The following is a 17,463-nucleotide window of genomic DNA, read 5'->3' as shown; positions in this document are numbered from 1 at the left end:
CCTAGACTTGTAAAGAACATACAGGATTATGCTCTGCATGTATGAAAAAAGAGCGACAACATCAACCAGCACAATTGATGTTCCGCAACTGCAAGCAAATGGGAAATATGTTTCCAGGAAACATAAATCAGAGCTAAAATTGTTACGTAACATAGAGCTATGGTGCATAACGGAGCAATTTAGATATCTATTCTGAGTCTACCTCGAAAGGTATGAGAGAGAGAGCAATATACAATTGAATTAGGAGGGCTAACAGAGTGCAGGTAGTACATATAGAAGATAAAGTTAGATGGCTTCCTCCAGTGTTAAGACCTTCAAAATGCACTGTTTTATAGGTTTGACGAAATAATAATAAAGATTTTTAAGAGGTGAAATTGAGTCGCATGGAGAAATTTTTTTTCAAGCCCTAAAGTCTATTGAAATCAATGTAGACTTGGTTAAAAACAGAACAAAATGGAACCAAAAGATCTGTATGAGTGATGACTAGTAAGAAGATACCATAAAGAGATGAGTGGGAGATTTAGAACTATCTTAATTTGTCCTTTAAGACCTAATTATTCAGTATAGGGATTGCAATGGACCTGAACAAAACAAACGGATATTGAGAATTCATATAACTGACCTCAATTGTCATAGACTCGTAGGATTGACATATAGTTGATTGAATGATGATAAATCCAAGTGTGTATACACGCACACACATATACAAGGTGTATCTGTGTGTGCATTCATGCGCTGCAGAATATCTTCACTAGGAAAGAATAGAGAATCAGCAGTTAAAGGAAACACCTAATAAGCAGCGCCAGTAAGGAATTTCTCTATCATAATTCAAGTTCTTTAAGATATATAACTAGACTAGAAACCTCAAGGATTGAACAACTGTCTAGTCAGGAAACAACATTGCGCTCTATACCAAAGGAAAAATCTAGAGGAAAACGTAACTATCCCCCACTCGAATCAATTACATGAACAACCATTGAGAACAAAGTGAATCAACATTGCAAGGAGATAACAAGTAGGCCAAGGACAACACAAGCTACAACAACTTGAGAACAAAGTGAATCAACACAAGCTGCAAAAACTGAGAAAGATCGCATTTAAATATATTTCCATCTAGAATAGGAAATGACATATTACAAAAGATGAACCAGACATTCCACTTCAGCTGTTCCTAAGCTTGCTTCCATCATACATTATATGATAGGAATGTGTAGGCATTTCATTGCAACTCCACAATAGAGCCAATCACTCCATACCACACCAACATATATAAGAAGCAACACAGCCGATATCATAAACACCAGTTCACTAGTAAAACTAAATAAGCAAGTAAATGTATGAAACAACCTGAAAAACTAATTCTACTTCACGGGCTAAACACAAGTTCATCAAATTGTAGCATTGAATAGAACAGGATCCATCAGCATCTAGTTACCTCTCATTGCATCAACCACCAATCTGTAATGCTCCGCAATGAAATCGAGGCGCTTCACCATCAAGTCAGCTTCATCATCCTCCAGAATCTTCCACTTCTCCTCCAACACTTTAGCCTTGTCGGTAGCAATCAAACTCATCTTCTCCTTCAACAAACTTGTTCCATTAGGATACATTTTAGACAAGCCAGACATAGCTTCAAGTGATGCAGCCAAACGTGGATACTTGGACTGGAAATCCAGTTGATCACCCTTAACTATATCCTCCTTAACCACCTCTTTTACGGCAATCTGTTTCTCTTCTTCCTTCTGTTTCTCATCATCCTTTGGTTTGCTAACTTTAGCACTTCTCTTAGGCTCAGAAATCTTTCTAACCTCAACACTCTTTTTAGCTTTGCCATTTGAGCTATTGTTAACATTATCCTTAACCCCTCCATTAATAGCTCCTGGAGCGCCCCAAATTCTCTTCGAGTGCTCAAAAACCAGAAAATCCTGACTCTTCGTGAAAACTGGTTCTTCACCATCTTTCACATTAGTCAAAAATTTCTTCCTTAGCCTCCTTACCTTGTCACTAATTTGACTCTTGGAAACTTCAGCCTGCAACTTTCCCCTGATGAATTCATGGAAAGCAGACATGTCGGCACTAGGTTCCATACCTTTTACCGTCTTGTATTCAAGAATCCCTTTGAGTAGAGCAAGCTGGTCATCATCGCTCCAAAGACTCCGGGGAGTAGCAGCAGACTTTTTCTCCTCTTCTTCTGCAACCTTTGGCTTCTTCCTCCCTTTCTCTTTCTGCGCCTCTTGTGGTCTCTTTGGTGTTGCTTTCGATGAGGCAGCAGCTTTAGCAGCAACATTCGGCTTAACGGTGAAAGCCGATGCAGAAGGTGAAGGCAGAGAACTACCCGATTCCGCTTCCGAATCGGATCCTGACCCATTTTCGCTTCCAGAAGAAAATTGGGGCTTCTGTGGTGTCTGAACTAGTTTTTGAGAAATGGGTCTCTTTACAACGGGATGAGATGTCTTGGGTTCTTCATCTTCTTCAGTTTCTTCCCCTGATTCTTCTTCTCCTTCTTCCTCCCTCGATTGTTGTTCTTCTTCTTCCTGGGATTCCTCCACCAATTCTTGTTCTTCAGAGGATGATGCAGAAGGAGGCTGGTCTACTAAGCGGGATTTGGTTTTGGGGGCCATTGTTTGTGAAAGCAAGAAGAGAGAGCTATTCGGCCGTCAACTGTGTGTATGGGTGAGTGTTGAAGCAGAGTCAAAAAGATGAAAGCTTTGTGTAGGGTTTTTCTCAATTTATACAAAAAGCCAATGTATTAATCGATTGCCGCGCCCTTCTACGATTGGATAATCACTTTCCCCATTTAGACGTGTATTCCAAGTGAAATTTATGAATAACACCAATACAACTACTCACATATGGAATGGGATTTGTGATGAAAGTGATAAGGAATTTGATATAAATTTCAAATTAAAAAGGGATCCATTATATAAAGATCAGTTTAAACCTTACAAAAATCTCAATCATCTTTTGAGTTCAGGAGCGAAAATGAGTTAGGATCTGAATAAGGTTATTCCCTGTCTTCCCCTTCTGCATCGGTTCAACAAAAGTTGTTGCCCCATTAAAATCAACTTAAGGCCGCAAAAGACCTAGAAAGGGAGGAAGGAAACCAAAATTAGGATAAAAAAAATCAACTCCTCCTCCTCGTAAGCCGAATGTTGCTGCTAAAGCTGCTGCCCTATCGAAATCAGCAACAGAGAGACCGCAAGAGGCACAGAAAGAGAAAGGTAGGAAAATGCCCAAAGTTGCAGAAGAAGAGGAGAAAAAGTCTGCTGCTACTTCCCGGAGTCTTTGGAGCGATGATGACCAGCTTGCTCTACTCAAAGGGATTCTTGAATACAAGACGGTAAAAGGTATGGAACCTAGTGCCGACATGTCTGCTTTCCATGAATTCATCAAGGGGAAGTTGCAGGCTGAAGTTTCCAAGAGTCAAATTAGTGACAAGGTAAGGAGGCTAAAGAAGAAAATTTTGACTAATGTGAAAGATGGTGAAGAGCCAGTTTTCACGAAGAGTCAGGATTTTCTGGTTTTGAGCACTCGAAGAGAACTGGGGCGCTCCAGGATCTAGTAATGGAGGGGTTAAGGATAATGTTAACAATAGCTCAAATGGCAAAGCTAAAAAGAGTGTTGAGGTTAGAAAGAGTTCTGAATCTAAAAAATGGTGAGGAACTCGAGACAACCCCTCAAATTGAAAAGAGACCAAATACTAAAAAAAACAGGTCAAACCCACATAAATCTCAATCTTCTTTTGATTTCAAAAGTGAAGACGAGTCAGAATTCAAATCCGAAATGAAATCAGGTCATTCCTGCCTTTCTCTTCTCCATCAGCCTTCACAATTAAGCCAGTTGTTTCTATAAAAGTTGATTTCCCATCTAAATCAGCAACAAAGAGGCCATAAAAGACCTAGAAAGAGAAAGGGAGGAGGAAGTCCAAGATTGCAGAAGAAAATGAATCAATAAATAGAAAAAATTATAAAATTACTTACCATGTTCTTAGATTACGTATATTTTGAATATTAATGTCTACTCCTTCATTTTTTTGGTCATTTATGTATCAATTGAATGAGATTTTTAATTTTTATTGTTCGAATATTGAAGTGATGATATTATCTTGTCAGGCTAAGAAAATTCGACTCACTAAATTATGGTCATACATAATTCAAGCTAACCCTAGCTAATGTTAAAGGGGGTGGGGATGGGGCCAGGGAAAGTACATCTGACTTAGCCTTTTGCCTTGATTAGTGTAGTTAACGGGCTAAATGAGCCCAAATCAAGTTAAAGGATGGATTTCATGTTCTTTAACGGGCTAAATGGGCTAGATCAAATTATAGGATGAATTTTCATGTTCTTTTAATGGAAAATTACATGGGATGACAAACATCCTTAAGTAATTAGTTAAGGGTATAATTTAATTTATTTACTCTACCTATTTGTATACGGAATAAAAATAGTCATTCAAAGATTTTCTACATAATTTTATACAAAATCAACTTTATCTCTCATATTCTCATTCCATATATTTCTCCTAAAATCACTCTTCCCTTCTAATTTGAATTTCGAATTGGGAAAATTTTGACTTTTTCCCTTGATTGTTCTTCCACTTTTCGCAGGTAATCACTAAATTCGTTGGCTTTTAATATTTTTTCTTGATGTATTATGTTTGTTAGTTCTTTCATATATATTTGTTTTAAATATTTTTTACTAATCAGATTACAAGTCTGTCAAAAAAATCGGAATGAATGGTTCCTCTCCATCTATGAGGACTACGAGAGGTATGTCATTGCATGTCAATGTTGTTGATAACCCACCTTCATTTCGATTGGGTTAACTCGTGATTTTGGGGCCAATGTAGGGTCTATGACAAAACATAAACAAGTTCAAGTTGAACAATCTATTGAAGAATGAGATCCAAGAAAGAAAATGACCAAATGACAATTCATAAAGTCATCAACAACGCGAAATTTAGCGGCATTAAGATTGTTGAAGGTGGAAGTAAGAGAAAAGCCATAAACATTGATTCAGAAGAGATTGAATCTGCCTCATCAGAACTAGACAAATCTGAAGAATATCGATAACATTAGGTTGTATAATTTATACACAAATTACATAACTAGTGGATTGTATATTAAGTGTATATATACAAAGTATTATGAGATAGTCCTTATTTGTATATTCTATTAGTTGTATATCAATTACCAAAGTTATGTATATAGTGAGTCATATATTAAGGTAACATATACAAAGTCTTATGAGGGGCATTAGATATTTGTATACAAATAATGTTTAGTTTTGTATAAAAGAAATTTTGTTAAAATCACTCTATAATACATATACAAAATTATAGTACATTATACAAATTTCTCAATAAATACAAATAATTATGAACATAATAAAATACAATCAGTTTAATCATTAATTTTTTTGGCAAAATTATTCATTACCCCCTGAACTTGAAACTTTTTATTCAGTGTACACCTAAACTTTATTTTGTTTTAATTACCCCCTGAACTTGCTTTTTCATCCAACACGTACACCTTTTCTGACTGATCACTACGATCGTGTCTACACGCGCACGACACCTAGATAAATACTTTGCCACCTAGATAAATATTTTATCACCTAGATAATTAAAACTTCGGGACCAACCTTCACAATTCACATCGATTAAAACTTCTCAAAGAAGCTTCTTCGTTTTGCTCTAAACCTCTTTGCTTTTCTCTAAACCTCCCACGAGTAGATTTGACAAGTGTAATCGACAAAGTAACGAGTAGATTTTTGCCAGTTGCAGTTCTGGAGTAAAGACTTGCTAGATTTCGTGAAGTGTTTGGTCGATTGGTGTCGATTGGTTCTTTGGATCTTGTCTGAAATTGTTAACAAGTAAGTGATTATCCACTCGATTTCGTGAAGGCTTGATGTATTGTTGTATGTTTAATTTACTTTTCATTCATATTTTGCCCTATTTTTTGTTTGAGATTTCGCCATAGTTTCCGATTGAGTTTCCGATTAGGGGTCTAATAGTTTTCAACTAGAATTTTCACTTAATGAATGTATTATTATGAAGTTTTTTTTACCTTATTCATGCATAAGCATTAAGGTTTCTGATAATCAGTTTAAAATTAAGGCTTTTTGGTAAAATTAAGGTTTTAAGTGCTAGGGTTTCTGGTATTGTTAAATGGTAAGGTATTTTGTAATTTGTTTAAGTATATTGTGTGGGATGCCTATTGTATGTTGATGAGTAATATGTCTACTATACTAAGTACCAATTGTTGCTTCTGTTTTGATGTTATTGTATATGCTTCGATTTTGTTGCTTGCATTATACAATATACTGATTGTTATTGTGGTTATAGGTTGACTTATGGCTAATAGGTACCTCAATTTAAGGTTCAAATTTGGGGGTATCTTGGTGAGTGAGGTAGATCCAATATATGTTGGGGGTAGGACTGAATATGTAGAAAATATGGAAGAAGATCATTTATCAATTCCTGAACTTACAGATTATGCTAAGTCTTTTGAGATTAGTAAGTTAGGAAAAACATATGCAGCTCCATCTCTAGGGGTGATTTGGTGGAATTGAAAAATGACATGGACATTTGTAGCATGACATTATTTATGCGTGATGGGGACACAACAGATATTTATGTGTGTAATGACACTATTTTGGATGATGTGGGTCCCAGTGAAGGTCAAATTAGTCAATCTTTAAGTCAAGTGGTTGAGTCTTTTAATGCACACGGAGAATCTTTAACTGCACAACCAAAAAAATCAGATCCAGGGTTAGGTTCCTCTTCTTCCTTTCCAGCTACTGAAAGACTTGAAAATGATGGGGTTGCAAGGGTCGAACAAAAAAGTGATGATGATTGTTCTTCAATAGATTGAACTGATACTGAAGAAGAAGTTGAACTAACTGTCCAACAAGGAACTGAACCTTTTATTAAAGAAAAGTTGAGCTAAGTGCGTAGAGGAAGACATAGGCAGTGATTCCGTCTGTTCTGACCAGTCTATTGACTATGGAAGTGATGTGCATGAGGAGTTAAGAATTGTTAAGGTAGATGTGAGAAAACTTAAAGAAAGTAGGAGGAGAAAGAAGAAGGAAAACCAAAAGGTTTTTTTAGGTGAAGTTGGATTTGATGAAGGGTATGAGGATATTGAAAAAGGGAAAAAGAATTTCAAGGGTAAGCTAACAGAGGATGAGTCATACTATGACAGTTCTGACTGTGATAGTTTTCAAAGTGATGAAGAAGAACCTGTTTTTGATGAAGAACTTAAAGGAGGAAGTTTAAGGGGGAGAAAGAAGAGTAATAGGGTGGTATATGATTCTTCTTGTGATATTGTAATATGGCAGTGTGATTTGGTATTTGAAAGTGTAAAGCATTTTAGAGAGACAGTTACAAAATATGCTATAAAAAAGAGTTGAGTTAGATAAGTATGTGAATGAAAGTACTAGAGTGAGAGTGAAGTGGTTGTCCATGGCTGTTGTATGCAAACAAGGAAGGAAGGAGTGAAAACTTTACTATCAAGACATACAATCCAAGGCACAAATGTACCAGGACCACCAATAATAGTTTGTGTAATTCAAAGTTCTTATGCAAGTATTGAAAGATATGATTATTTCTCAACCTAGTATAAAAGGGTGGGAGATATAAGAATTGGTGAGGAAAGAGTTGAATGTTCATGTAGGCAAGACAATTTGTTTAAAAATAAGAAAAATTATTTTAAAGGAAATTATAGGGGATCATGTGGCAGAATTTAACAGAATCCTAGACTACAAGGATATGTTACTACAAACATATCCTGGTAGCACTTGTGTTGTGAAGCTTAAAGATTCAGAATCAGGAAATGGGATAAACAATTTCACTTTTTTTATATTTGTTTTGATGCTATGAAAAAAGGTTTCCAACAAAGATGCAGAAGATGTATAGAGCTGGATAAGTGTTTTCTAAAGGAAATTTGTAGGGGTCAACTTTTGATAGCTGTTGCTAAAGATGCAAACAACCAAATATATCCAATAGCATGGGCGGTAATTGATATTGATAGCAAGTTGACATGAAAACGGTTCATGACTATTTCGAAATATGATCTTAATCTAGGAAATGGTTCCCAGCTAACTATCATTTGTGATATGCTAAAGGTAATTGAATATCTTTCTTTTGTTTATGTTTAATTTAATTGCTAATTTAATTGGATCAAAATTTAACTTTCTTGTTTTGCTTTGCAACTACAGGGACTAATAGCTGTTGTAGATGAACTATTTCCAGAGTGTGAGCACAGAATGTGTGTTAGACACATATTAGCAAATTGGTCACATAACTTCAGAGGCTTAGAGAGAAGGAAGAAATTTTGGGCTTGTGCTAGATCAACATTTGAGGCACAATTTAAGTACAATATAAATGCCCTGTCCAAGCTGGGAATAGGCATTATTGAATCCCTTATCAAATACAACAAGGAGATATGGTGCAAAGCTTTTATCCAGACATTTTCAAGGTGTGATAGTATAGATAACAACATGGCGGAGAGTTTCAATTCCTTGATCTTGGGACCTAGGAATAAGACCATTGTAACTATGTCGGAAGAAATTAGAGTTAAGGTGATGAATAGAGTGAGTAAGTCAAGATCATTTGATGAAACATGGACATATGGAATATCTCCAATGGCAATGATGGTATTCAATACAAATGTAACAAGATCAATGCAGTGCAACATTGAATGGAATGGTGATGTTGGATTTGAAGTGTTAGAAGGGGTATACAAGCATACTGTGAACTTGGGTCAACAAAAATGTAGTTGCAGATCATGAAAATTAAAAGGTATCCCATGTGCACAGGGTATAGCAACAATGAACTACTTAAACATGGATGCATCACAAGTAATATCTAGCTGGTATAGAAAAGACACATATATGACGACATATTCTCATTTCATTCAACCAGTCCCAAACATGGAAATGTGGCCTGAAAGTGGAAACCCAATGGTTGAATCATCTGAGGCAAGACAAATGTCTGGTAGGCCACCAAAGAACAGAAGAAGAGAAATTGGTGAAGTGAGAAAAGCTGGAAAGTTGCCAAGAATGGAGACAGTAATGACTAGTTCAATTTGCAAAGAACCAAATCATAACAAGAGAAATTGTCCAAAAAATTCTAAACCTAAGTCGACACCAACACCCGTTCTAGAGATACATTCATATTGATTTGCTTTCATAAATTATGTTAGATTACTTATTAATTTAATCTCTTGTTGTATTCTTTTTCCACTCATATTAGTCCACCACTGAAAAAAAAGAGGGGTAGAGGTCACTATGAAAGAGCAAGCACCAATAAGACTGGTACAAGAAGAGGTGCAGAAAGTGGTTATAAGAAGAGGCCTAAAGTTGTTGGATAAGGTGTATTTGTTGTTGATACTGGATATACGTGTAATAATGTAAGTGTCTTATAAAACTGTCAAAATTATATTTGTCTTCTAAATGTGAGTCCCAAAATAACTATGTAGTTGATATTGCAGCAAGGATTGTCTAGCAGGAGAAGGGTTAATACTGGTGTAGTGAGTTCTGTGCATGTGACAGGTGATATTGATTTTAAACCTACCAAGGGACTGAAGTGGAAAGACAAACAGGTCATGACTCAAAAAGAACTTCAAGTCAAAAGTGTTATGCGTCGTATTCAAACCAGATCAAAAGCTGATGACATTCAAACAAGGTCACAAGCCAAAGGAAAATCACCCACCCACAAAGAAAACTTCTTAGTGGTGTGGTTGTGTGGTGTAACAACCAAACTTAAGTTACTGACTGTTTTTGTTTTGCTTTTTGTGTGGTTGTTTAACCAAACTTAAAAATAGTGTTTAATGTTTTGATGGTTCTGCGGTTGTTCAACCAAACTTGAAATATTATTTTATGTTTTGATGGTTCTGTGGTTGTTCAACCAAACTTAAAGTAGTTACTATTTAGTGTTTTGGTGCTTGTATGGTTGTTCAACCAACCTTAAAGTAGTGATTGTTTTATGTTTTGCTGGTTGACTTAAGTTATTGTTGTTGTTGGTTGAAACAATGAATCACTATGATGCTTTTTTTTTAATGATAAAAAAGCACTAGTTATGTTATGTTTGTTGCCTTCATGTTATTATTTCGTGGTATCATATTATCTATTACATGTAATTGTAGATTGATGAAAAAGGATAAGGCAATTGCCTATATATATATATATTATATATAGTTTTAATCAGCAAAAACATACATTACTAGAACATCAAACCAAACTAATACACAAAATGAGTACCCTAGAACCAAATGATTTTGCTTTAATAACAATTGCATTAAAAAAAATAAAATTCAACGACACTAAATAAAAGAACAATATTACATTGCATATCAAAATAATACCCAAAATCAGTTTCAATATCCATTTACACTTGAGCTGTTCTTCTTGTTTGTTGGTTTTCTTCAACAAACCCAAAATAACAATATTCGCTTGGATCGAAAATTTAGGATCATATCAATCGAAAAACTTACAAGAATTTCGAAATGAGGACTGCATTTCATAAAATCAAAGTTAAAAAAAATGAAATTTGCATAATACGAACTTGTCAAATAAAAAGTAAAAAAGGAGTAACAGTACATACCCCATAGTGTCTACAACCGAGAAATCTATGTCCAAGATTGTCATTTGTCCATGAAATTTAAAGAATTGGAGGAGCCCCACATAAACAAACAAGTCTTCTATTATAGTTCATGAATTTAGCAATAACAATTAAAACAAAAAAAGTGAGAAAAATCTGAAATTTGAAAAGGGAGAAGGGATAAAGAAGAATAAATAGCTAGAGAATAGAGAGAGAAAAATCCTTAAAATAAGCCCAATATTAAAGAAAAAATAAAAATTTTACGTATATTACCGTTGTAACTTTATGATGTGGCAAAAAATCGCTCTCTCACACGCCTTGTAGAGTTTGATTTCAATTTCTATGCCGGGTGGACAGAAAAGGTATACGTGTTGGATGAATAAGCAAGTTCAGAGGGGTAATTAAAACGAAATAAAATTTAGGTGTACACTGACTAAAAAGCTTCAAGTTCAGGGGGGTAATGAATACTTTTTCTTATTTTATTTTTTAAAAAAAACTATGAAATTTGCTGATGCACCTATATAAATATAATACATATACCAAAATTATTGTACATTATATAAATCCCTAGATATATACAAAAACAAAATAAAAAATAAGAACATAATAAAATATTGTATACAAACAGACTACACAAATTTTTTTTTTAAAAAAAATACATATTATGATGGTCACATATACAGTTAATAACACATAATCAATTACACACAATTATTGTATAACAATTATATACAATTCTCAAATATATACAATATAATCAATTTGTATATATACAAATAGGATTATTAACGCCCGAGTATTTCATAGATTTATCTAATTTTTTAAAAAAATATATATATATATTTGATTTTGAACGTTAATCTGATGCTTAAACTATACCCATGAAATGAAACTATGTAAACTATGCCCATGGAATGTAATTTCATAAAATTCGTTTATGAAAATTTTCATTCTTTTAGTTTCTAATAATGGTATTAATATTTACATTGAATAAAATCAGTTGTTACCAAATTTAAAAAATTAGCGCTGCTTAAAAAAATATGATCTCAAACACACGCGCACACACGACATATACAACTAAATTATTTTGATATGTATTTATATGTTTAAATAATAATATTTGCTAACATTATTTTCAGAACATTGTGTGTTTGAATTTTGAAAGTAAAATTTATTTTGTATGCTAAATTTTTGTTGTTCAAACAAGATACATGTTTTGACCTTTTATATATGTCAAATATATGTTTAAGCAATATTTGCTAATATTGTTTTGCAAGTATTGTATTATTTTGAAACTGAATATAAAATTGAACTTTGTATGTAAGTATATTTTTAAGTTATATTTGTTCATACATTTTTAAATTATTGTATAATTTGTATTTTGGAAATAACATTGAATTTTGATATGTCAAAACATTTTTTAAAAGTAATATTTATTGATATTTATCTCTAAATTATTTTATTTGAACAAGACACTTATTTTATGAATAGCTAAACTGTAAAATTTAATAGAAAACTGACAAAATTATTATCTCAAATTTCATAAATTTAAATTAGGAAAAGGAGATTAAATTTTACCCAACAACAAATATATTTAGTGAAGGGATTGGAGAGAAGGAATGCACCACCTTTTGCTTTTTAAGGGTAAAAAAAAAAAATTGTTTCATATATCCCCCAAATAAAATTAAACATGTCAAATAATTCAAAATTTGATATAAAAGAAATAAACATTTACTTTCACAAATTCGTTTAGTTTAAAGTTGAATTGTATTGATTAATGACTTGTGTGAAATTTCGAGAGTTTATAACTGTTACGTTATAAGTTGGCAAATCACCAAGCAGAAAATCAACAGATAAAAAGTATCACCCTAAACTGCAACCATCAAATTATAAGAAACTTTACACTTTACCTCTAAGGTTGAGAAGGACTCTTTAATGGAAGGAACTTCTTCCGTAAGAGAACACATGAGAAGGCAAATGGAATTGCAACCATGGACTTAAGAAAACGTTCAGCAGGACCGAGCTGAGAAATGTCTCCAGCAAATACTCTCTTGAGTTTTAGTTCTTCATCTGTTTGTTGGTGCCATCTTCAAGAGAGTTCGTCTGAGTTCAGGAGGCAGCTCATTACCTGATAAGCAACTTAAGTAAAAGAGTTAAGATTCAGCATCTTCCTGATGAAAAAAATAATACATAATTGAAACTGTACAAAAGTTACAAGATGTAAGTCGAAGCACCAATTGACGTCAATCCTGTCACAATTTAATCTTAAATAGCAGATAAGATCGATTGTATGTGGCAAGGTACATGAAAATAAGGGAATTTTGTCATCGTGAAACTTCAATATTTTCCTTAGAATTGTTTAGAACATCTTCTAAAGAGCAGTGTATCAAATAAGTACCATACCAAATGTAAATGATTGAAGTAATACCGTAGTTTACCAATTAACCTCATGCTCTACAAACTCTGCCACTTTTAATTTTGCAAGCTGAACTAGAACATTATTTTCAACATATCCAGTTGTAACAAAATAAGCATATGCTATCATTCAAAGAGTACAAATTCATCTTACTGGTCTTCTCATACCTTCAAGTTTTTGTGATTGGTATCTAGATGATTATTGGCATGTTGCAAACACACGTAATGAAAATTTTAGATACTTTTTCTTTCCCTTAAACACAAGAGTAAATACAGCAAGTGCGGATGTTAAGATACTTATTTAATTCTAATGCATGTTCACCTTTCCAGGAGAATGACATGATAAGTGAAAACGAATTACATTTACTAATAATATAACAGATTGAAACAGAGGGGTGTTACTAGAAAATTATGAGATCGGAAGATATCTAACAATGTTCTATGGAAGCAAAAGTTGGGTTGCTAAGGTCCAATATATCCACAATATGAGTGTTGTAGAAATGCGATTTTACAAAATTTGAAAAGATTAAAATAAACACATCAGACAGAAAGGCCGAGCAGCACGTGTAGAGGATTAAATTAGAAAAGATCAACTGAGATGGTTTAGCATGTCATAGTTAGACCCACATGTACTGTTTGCAGGTGAAACAGTTATAAATTCATGCGTCAGAAGAGAACAAAGGTAAACCTATGTAGGAAAGTTATCCCTATATTTTCTCACAATCAAAGTGAACTTAGCAAAGAATAGAGCAAGATGAATCAAATCATGCGTATAGTCTATACGTGATACCAGCTAGTCAAGATCATTTTGATATATACTTACTCAGGTGTTTGTCAAGAACCTATTAGTTTTGTTATAGACATATATATCAATGTAGGGTCAATGTGAGACGGACAGTCCTCTAGTATTAGATAATCCAAAAATTGTCCTTCAAGATAAAATATTTAGTCCTGGAGTGAAATGGACCAAAATGGAATTTCTAAGAGGGGATTCATGCAGCCACCATAGGTGGAGAGAGAGAGAGAGATTTACCCTCATCAAGAGCATCATAAAGTTCTGTTGTCACATTTAAGGCTTTGAGGAGAATTGCTAGATTTTGTGATTTCTTAGGATCAACAATCTGAATGTACTGTGAGGTTTGATCAAAGGATGAGGAAACTTTTATAAGATCATCTTTCCCTTGGTCTACTGGTATATATCCAAACAAAGAATCCATCATCTCGTCATTAAACCTGTCATAAAATTCAGCAATCAGAATGGTAAAACAGAAAAAGTTCAACTCTTGCAGGAGCGAAGTGAATAGCAAGATCAGTGCGAAGTTTACTGGAACGAGCGACTTTTATTTCAAGCCAAACCATAAAGTGGTCAGGGTTAGCAAGAAACTTGTCCCAAAAGAATGGTTTTTATTTTGTTTTAGGAGCATCAGGTTCACCCAATGAGAGTCACCCCCCCCCCCTCAGAAGTACGTCCTCACTGATGTGCTCCAAGAGGTAAAGGCTTTGGCAAATTACCAACGTTTTGGTGGATTAGGAGGGCAAACTTTTGGAGTTGGAGATGGGCTCGGAGGAGGTGGTGGAGGTGGGGCCCTCATTTCATACAAAGGAAAGCAGAAGGATGGGACTGTCGTGTCGATCACATTCGATTGAGAGTTCTCACCTCTTTGAGCTTAGGTCAGCAAGAAGTCATCCCCGAGGAAAGAATGAGTCTTCGGCGAGCCGGTACCCACTACATGTTCCTGGGCTGGGCACCTATCAGCCAACTATTCCTTTTTGGAATGGAAAGAAGAAAGGATGGTCTACGATCACTGATGTCGAATTCACGAAAAAGATCATATGTGAAAGAATCGTCATATTATGGGTTCCCGGAGTAGATGGAATGGAGAATGAATGAAATAGAATAGTCTGGCAGAATCGTATGCCTCCCACTTGTCTGGGTTACCTCAGAGATAGAGCCATTAGGCGAGAAAAAACAACCTAGTTAGTGCACTAACTCAAACCTAGTTCTTGCACGAAATGTCCTGCTAACATAGGAGCACTCTTACTAAGAAATGGAAGAGCAAATTTCTTTCTGTTCGACGACACAATGCCTCACCTCGAGTCACTAAGCAGAGAATTAGATCCGAGAGCGAAAGAGATTATGAAAGTTCTCCCACGGGGCAACCCTGAAACAAGTTCTCAAATCAATCTATTCGAGCCCTTGAAAGCTGTAGAATTTCATGCGTGAAGCATAGTGAGAGTGACACAGATCTCCTTTTCTCAAATAGGAAAGCAAATCCTAATCGTCTCCTTTTCTCAAATAGGAAAGCAAATCCTAATCGTCCAGATTTTCCTGGAGGAAGCGGTACTGGAGCATAAACATTTGCATTCATCTCAGGTTTTGACAGTTCCGTGTCTACGTCGGAAGATTTATGAGGATCAGCATCATTTACAGCTGATACACTTGACGTTTAGAGAAGAACCTGATAGTACATATCATACCAATTACCGAAATGTAATGAAAAAGAATGATTTGACGGATTAATTAACCATCATGATAAATAGCAGCAAATAAACACCTGCATTCAAATTGGGAGGCTGTTTCCCATCCCTTTACCCATAGGAGCTATTTCTTTCTTTTTCTTCTTAACACAGAATATCAATACAACTAAAAAGAAAATTCCTGCCACGGAATATTCAGCCACAGCAGCAATTAAATAATTTCGATGCTCTTGATTAATTGCCGCAAAATTAGGACCATTTTGTGGTTTATATGGAGGATTAACAGGAAAAGGCTTAAAAGAATTGGTGTAAGCTTGAAGTATTGGAGGCTTTGCAGGAGGTTATAAAACTGGAGGAGGAGGCTCCACAGCAGCAGGAGAGCTAGTGGGCACTTCAATAGAAGGAACGGGAGAATAAACTGGGGATACAGTAGCAGGACCTGGAGATAGAGCGAGGGTTGCAACTGTTGCAGGACGCGGAGAGGGAGTGGGAGACGGAACAGTTGCAAGGATTAAAGATGGAGCATGGATGGAAGAGCATGTTTTTTTTGGCAAAAATGGTTTCATTCTTTTTCTCAGAGACTTTTTTTGGGCAAAAATGGACTCTTTCTTTTTCTTAGGTACCTCCTGAGAACGCTTGAAAAAAGTGAAAAAATATCTCGTACTTGCTAAACCAAGTACTGGATGCATTGTCACTATCAGAATTTAAACATTTTTCTTTCTTAAGCACTGCAACAAAATCAGCTTCTCTCGGGGAGGCAAATCTTCAATAGCCTTTTGTAAGGTTTTTTTCTCAACAAAGCTGTATCCTGTTTTAAGTAACTATAACTTTCCGTGGCTGTTTGTTCAATACTCCAGTTTTCTTGTACAATGATCTTCAAAATGCTTGTGCGAGGAAAAAGAAGCAATAAAATGTTTGAATCAATCCGATAAACTAAAGCTTCCTCACAGACTAAACACAAGTACATCAACGCGAGAAAAAATTGTCTTGAGAAACAAATCTAAAACTCCACCGAAACAGTATCAGAACTTGTAGCACTGAATAAAACATGGTCCATCAGCGTCTAGTTACCTTTCATTGCATCAACCACCAATTTGTAATGCTCCGCAATAAATTCTAAGCGCTGCACCATCAAGGCAGCTTCGTCATCCTCCAGTTTCTTCCACTTCTCCTCCAACTCTTTAGCCTTGTCAGTAGCAATCAAACTCATCTTCTCCTTCAAGAAACTTGTTCCATTCGGATACATGCCAGCCATACTTTCAAATGATGCAGCCAAACGTGGATATTTGGACCGGAAATCCTTTTGGTCACCCTCAACTATATCCTCCTTAACCACCTCTTCCACAGCGACCTGTTCTCTTCTTCCATATGTTTCTGCAAAAGCGATTGCCCAATCGAAACCAACAGCAAAGAGGCGGCAAGAGACCTAGAAAGAGAAAGGGAGGAAAGAAGCCTGAGATTGCAGAAGAAGTCGTATCAATAAATAGAAAATTTTATAAAATTACTTACCATATTCTTAGATTACGTATATTTTGAATATAAATGTCTATTCCATATTTTTTATTGGTCATTAATGAAATTATTAATTCTTATAGTTCGAACATTGAAGTAAGGATATCCTCTGGTCATGCTGGGACAACCTGATTCATAAAAATGTGGTCACATAGCACTCAGGCTAACCATAGCTAATGTTAACGGTTATGTGACCACATTTTTATGGTTAGCCCGAGTGCTATGTGACCACATTTTTATGAATCAGGTTGTCCCAGCATGACCGGATGATACTTCAATATTCGAACTATAAGAGTTAATAATTTCTTTAATGACCAATAAAAAATATGGAATAGACATTTATATTCAAAATATACGTAATCTAAGAATATGGTAAGTTATTTTATAAAATTTTCTATTTATTGATACACTTCTTCTGCAATCTCAGGCTTCTTCCCCCCTTTCTCTTTCTAGGGTTT

General features: G+C 34.9%; 3 protein-coding genes and 1 pseudogene across 3 annotated transcripts; 1 reads left to right on the top strand and 3 right to left on the bottom strand.

Moving 5' to 3' along the window:
• Positions 1–1,073: 1,073 nt before the first annotated feature.
• Positions 1,074–3,217, bottom strand: LOC101243904 (STOREKEEPER protein). Its single transcript, XM_004243388.5, has one exon. It carries the CDS (start codon positions 2,619–2,621, stop codon positions 1,428–1,430), a length of 1,194 nt encoding a protein of 397 aa, XP_004243436.1. The 5' UTR covers positions 2,622–3,217; the 3' UTR covers positions 1,074–1,427.
• A 12-nt stretch (positions 3,218–3,229) lies between these two features.
• LOC109120782 (STOREKEEPER protein-like) lies at positions 3,230–3,562 on the top strand. The gene has a single exon (XM_069287479.1). It carries the CDS (start codon positions 3,230–3,232, stop codon positions 3,560–3,562), a length of 333 nt encoding a protein of 110 aa, XP_069143580.1.
• An 8,786-nt stretch (positions 3,563–12,348) lies between these two features.
• LOC104648394 (uncharacterized) lies at positions 12,349–16,558 on the bottom strand (annotated as a pseudogene).
• Positions 12,463–17,122, bottom strand: LOC138337557 (STOREKEEPER protein). The gene is made up of 3 exons (XM_069287478.1): positions 17,096–17,122; positions 16,565–16,919; positions 12,463–12,739 (listed from the first exon to the last, which is right to left on the bottom strand). Exons 1-3 carry the CDS (start codon positions 17,120–17,122, stop codon positions 12,690–12,692), a joined length of 432 nt encoding a protein of 143 aa, XP_069143579.1. The 3' UTR covers positions 12,463–12,689.
• Positions 17,123–17,463: the final 341 nt, after the last annotated feature.

The sequence above is a fragment of the Solanum lycopersicum genome, chromosome 7 (assembly GCF_036512215.1).
Source record: "Solanum lycopersicum chromosome 7, SLM_r2.1".
NCBI lineage: Eukaryota > Viridiplantae > Streptophyta > Magnoliopsida > Solanales > Solanaceae > Solanum > Solanum lycopersicum.
This window is presented reverse-complemented; position numbering and strand designations above follow the sequence as displayed.

Excerpts from the sequence above, each read along its gene's own strand:
- LOC101243904 (XM_004243388.5), bottom strand. The coding sequence starts at position 2,621 with ATGGCCCCCAAAACCAAATCCCGCTTAGTAGACCAGCCTCCTTCTGCA.
- LOC109120782 (XM_069287479.1), top strand. The coding sequence starts at position 3,230 with ATGCCCAAAGTTGCAGAAGAAGAGGAGAAAAAGTCTGCTGCTACTTCC.
- LOC138337557 (XM_069287478.1), bottom strand. The coding sequence starts at position 17,122 with ATGACCAGAGGATATCCTTACTTCAAT. Across the intron at positions 16,920-17,095 it reads GAGGATATCCTTACTTCAAT|GTCTCTTGCCGCCTCTTTGC; the intron begins GTTCGAACTATA and ends TTCTCTTTCTAG. Across the intron at positions 12,740-16,564 it reads GGTGGTTGATGCAATGAAAG|TTGCTTATCAGGTAATGAGC; the intron begins GTAACTAGACGC and ends CTTTTACTTAAG.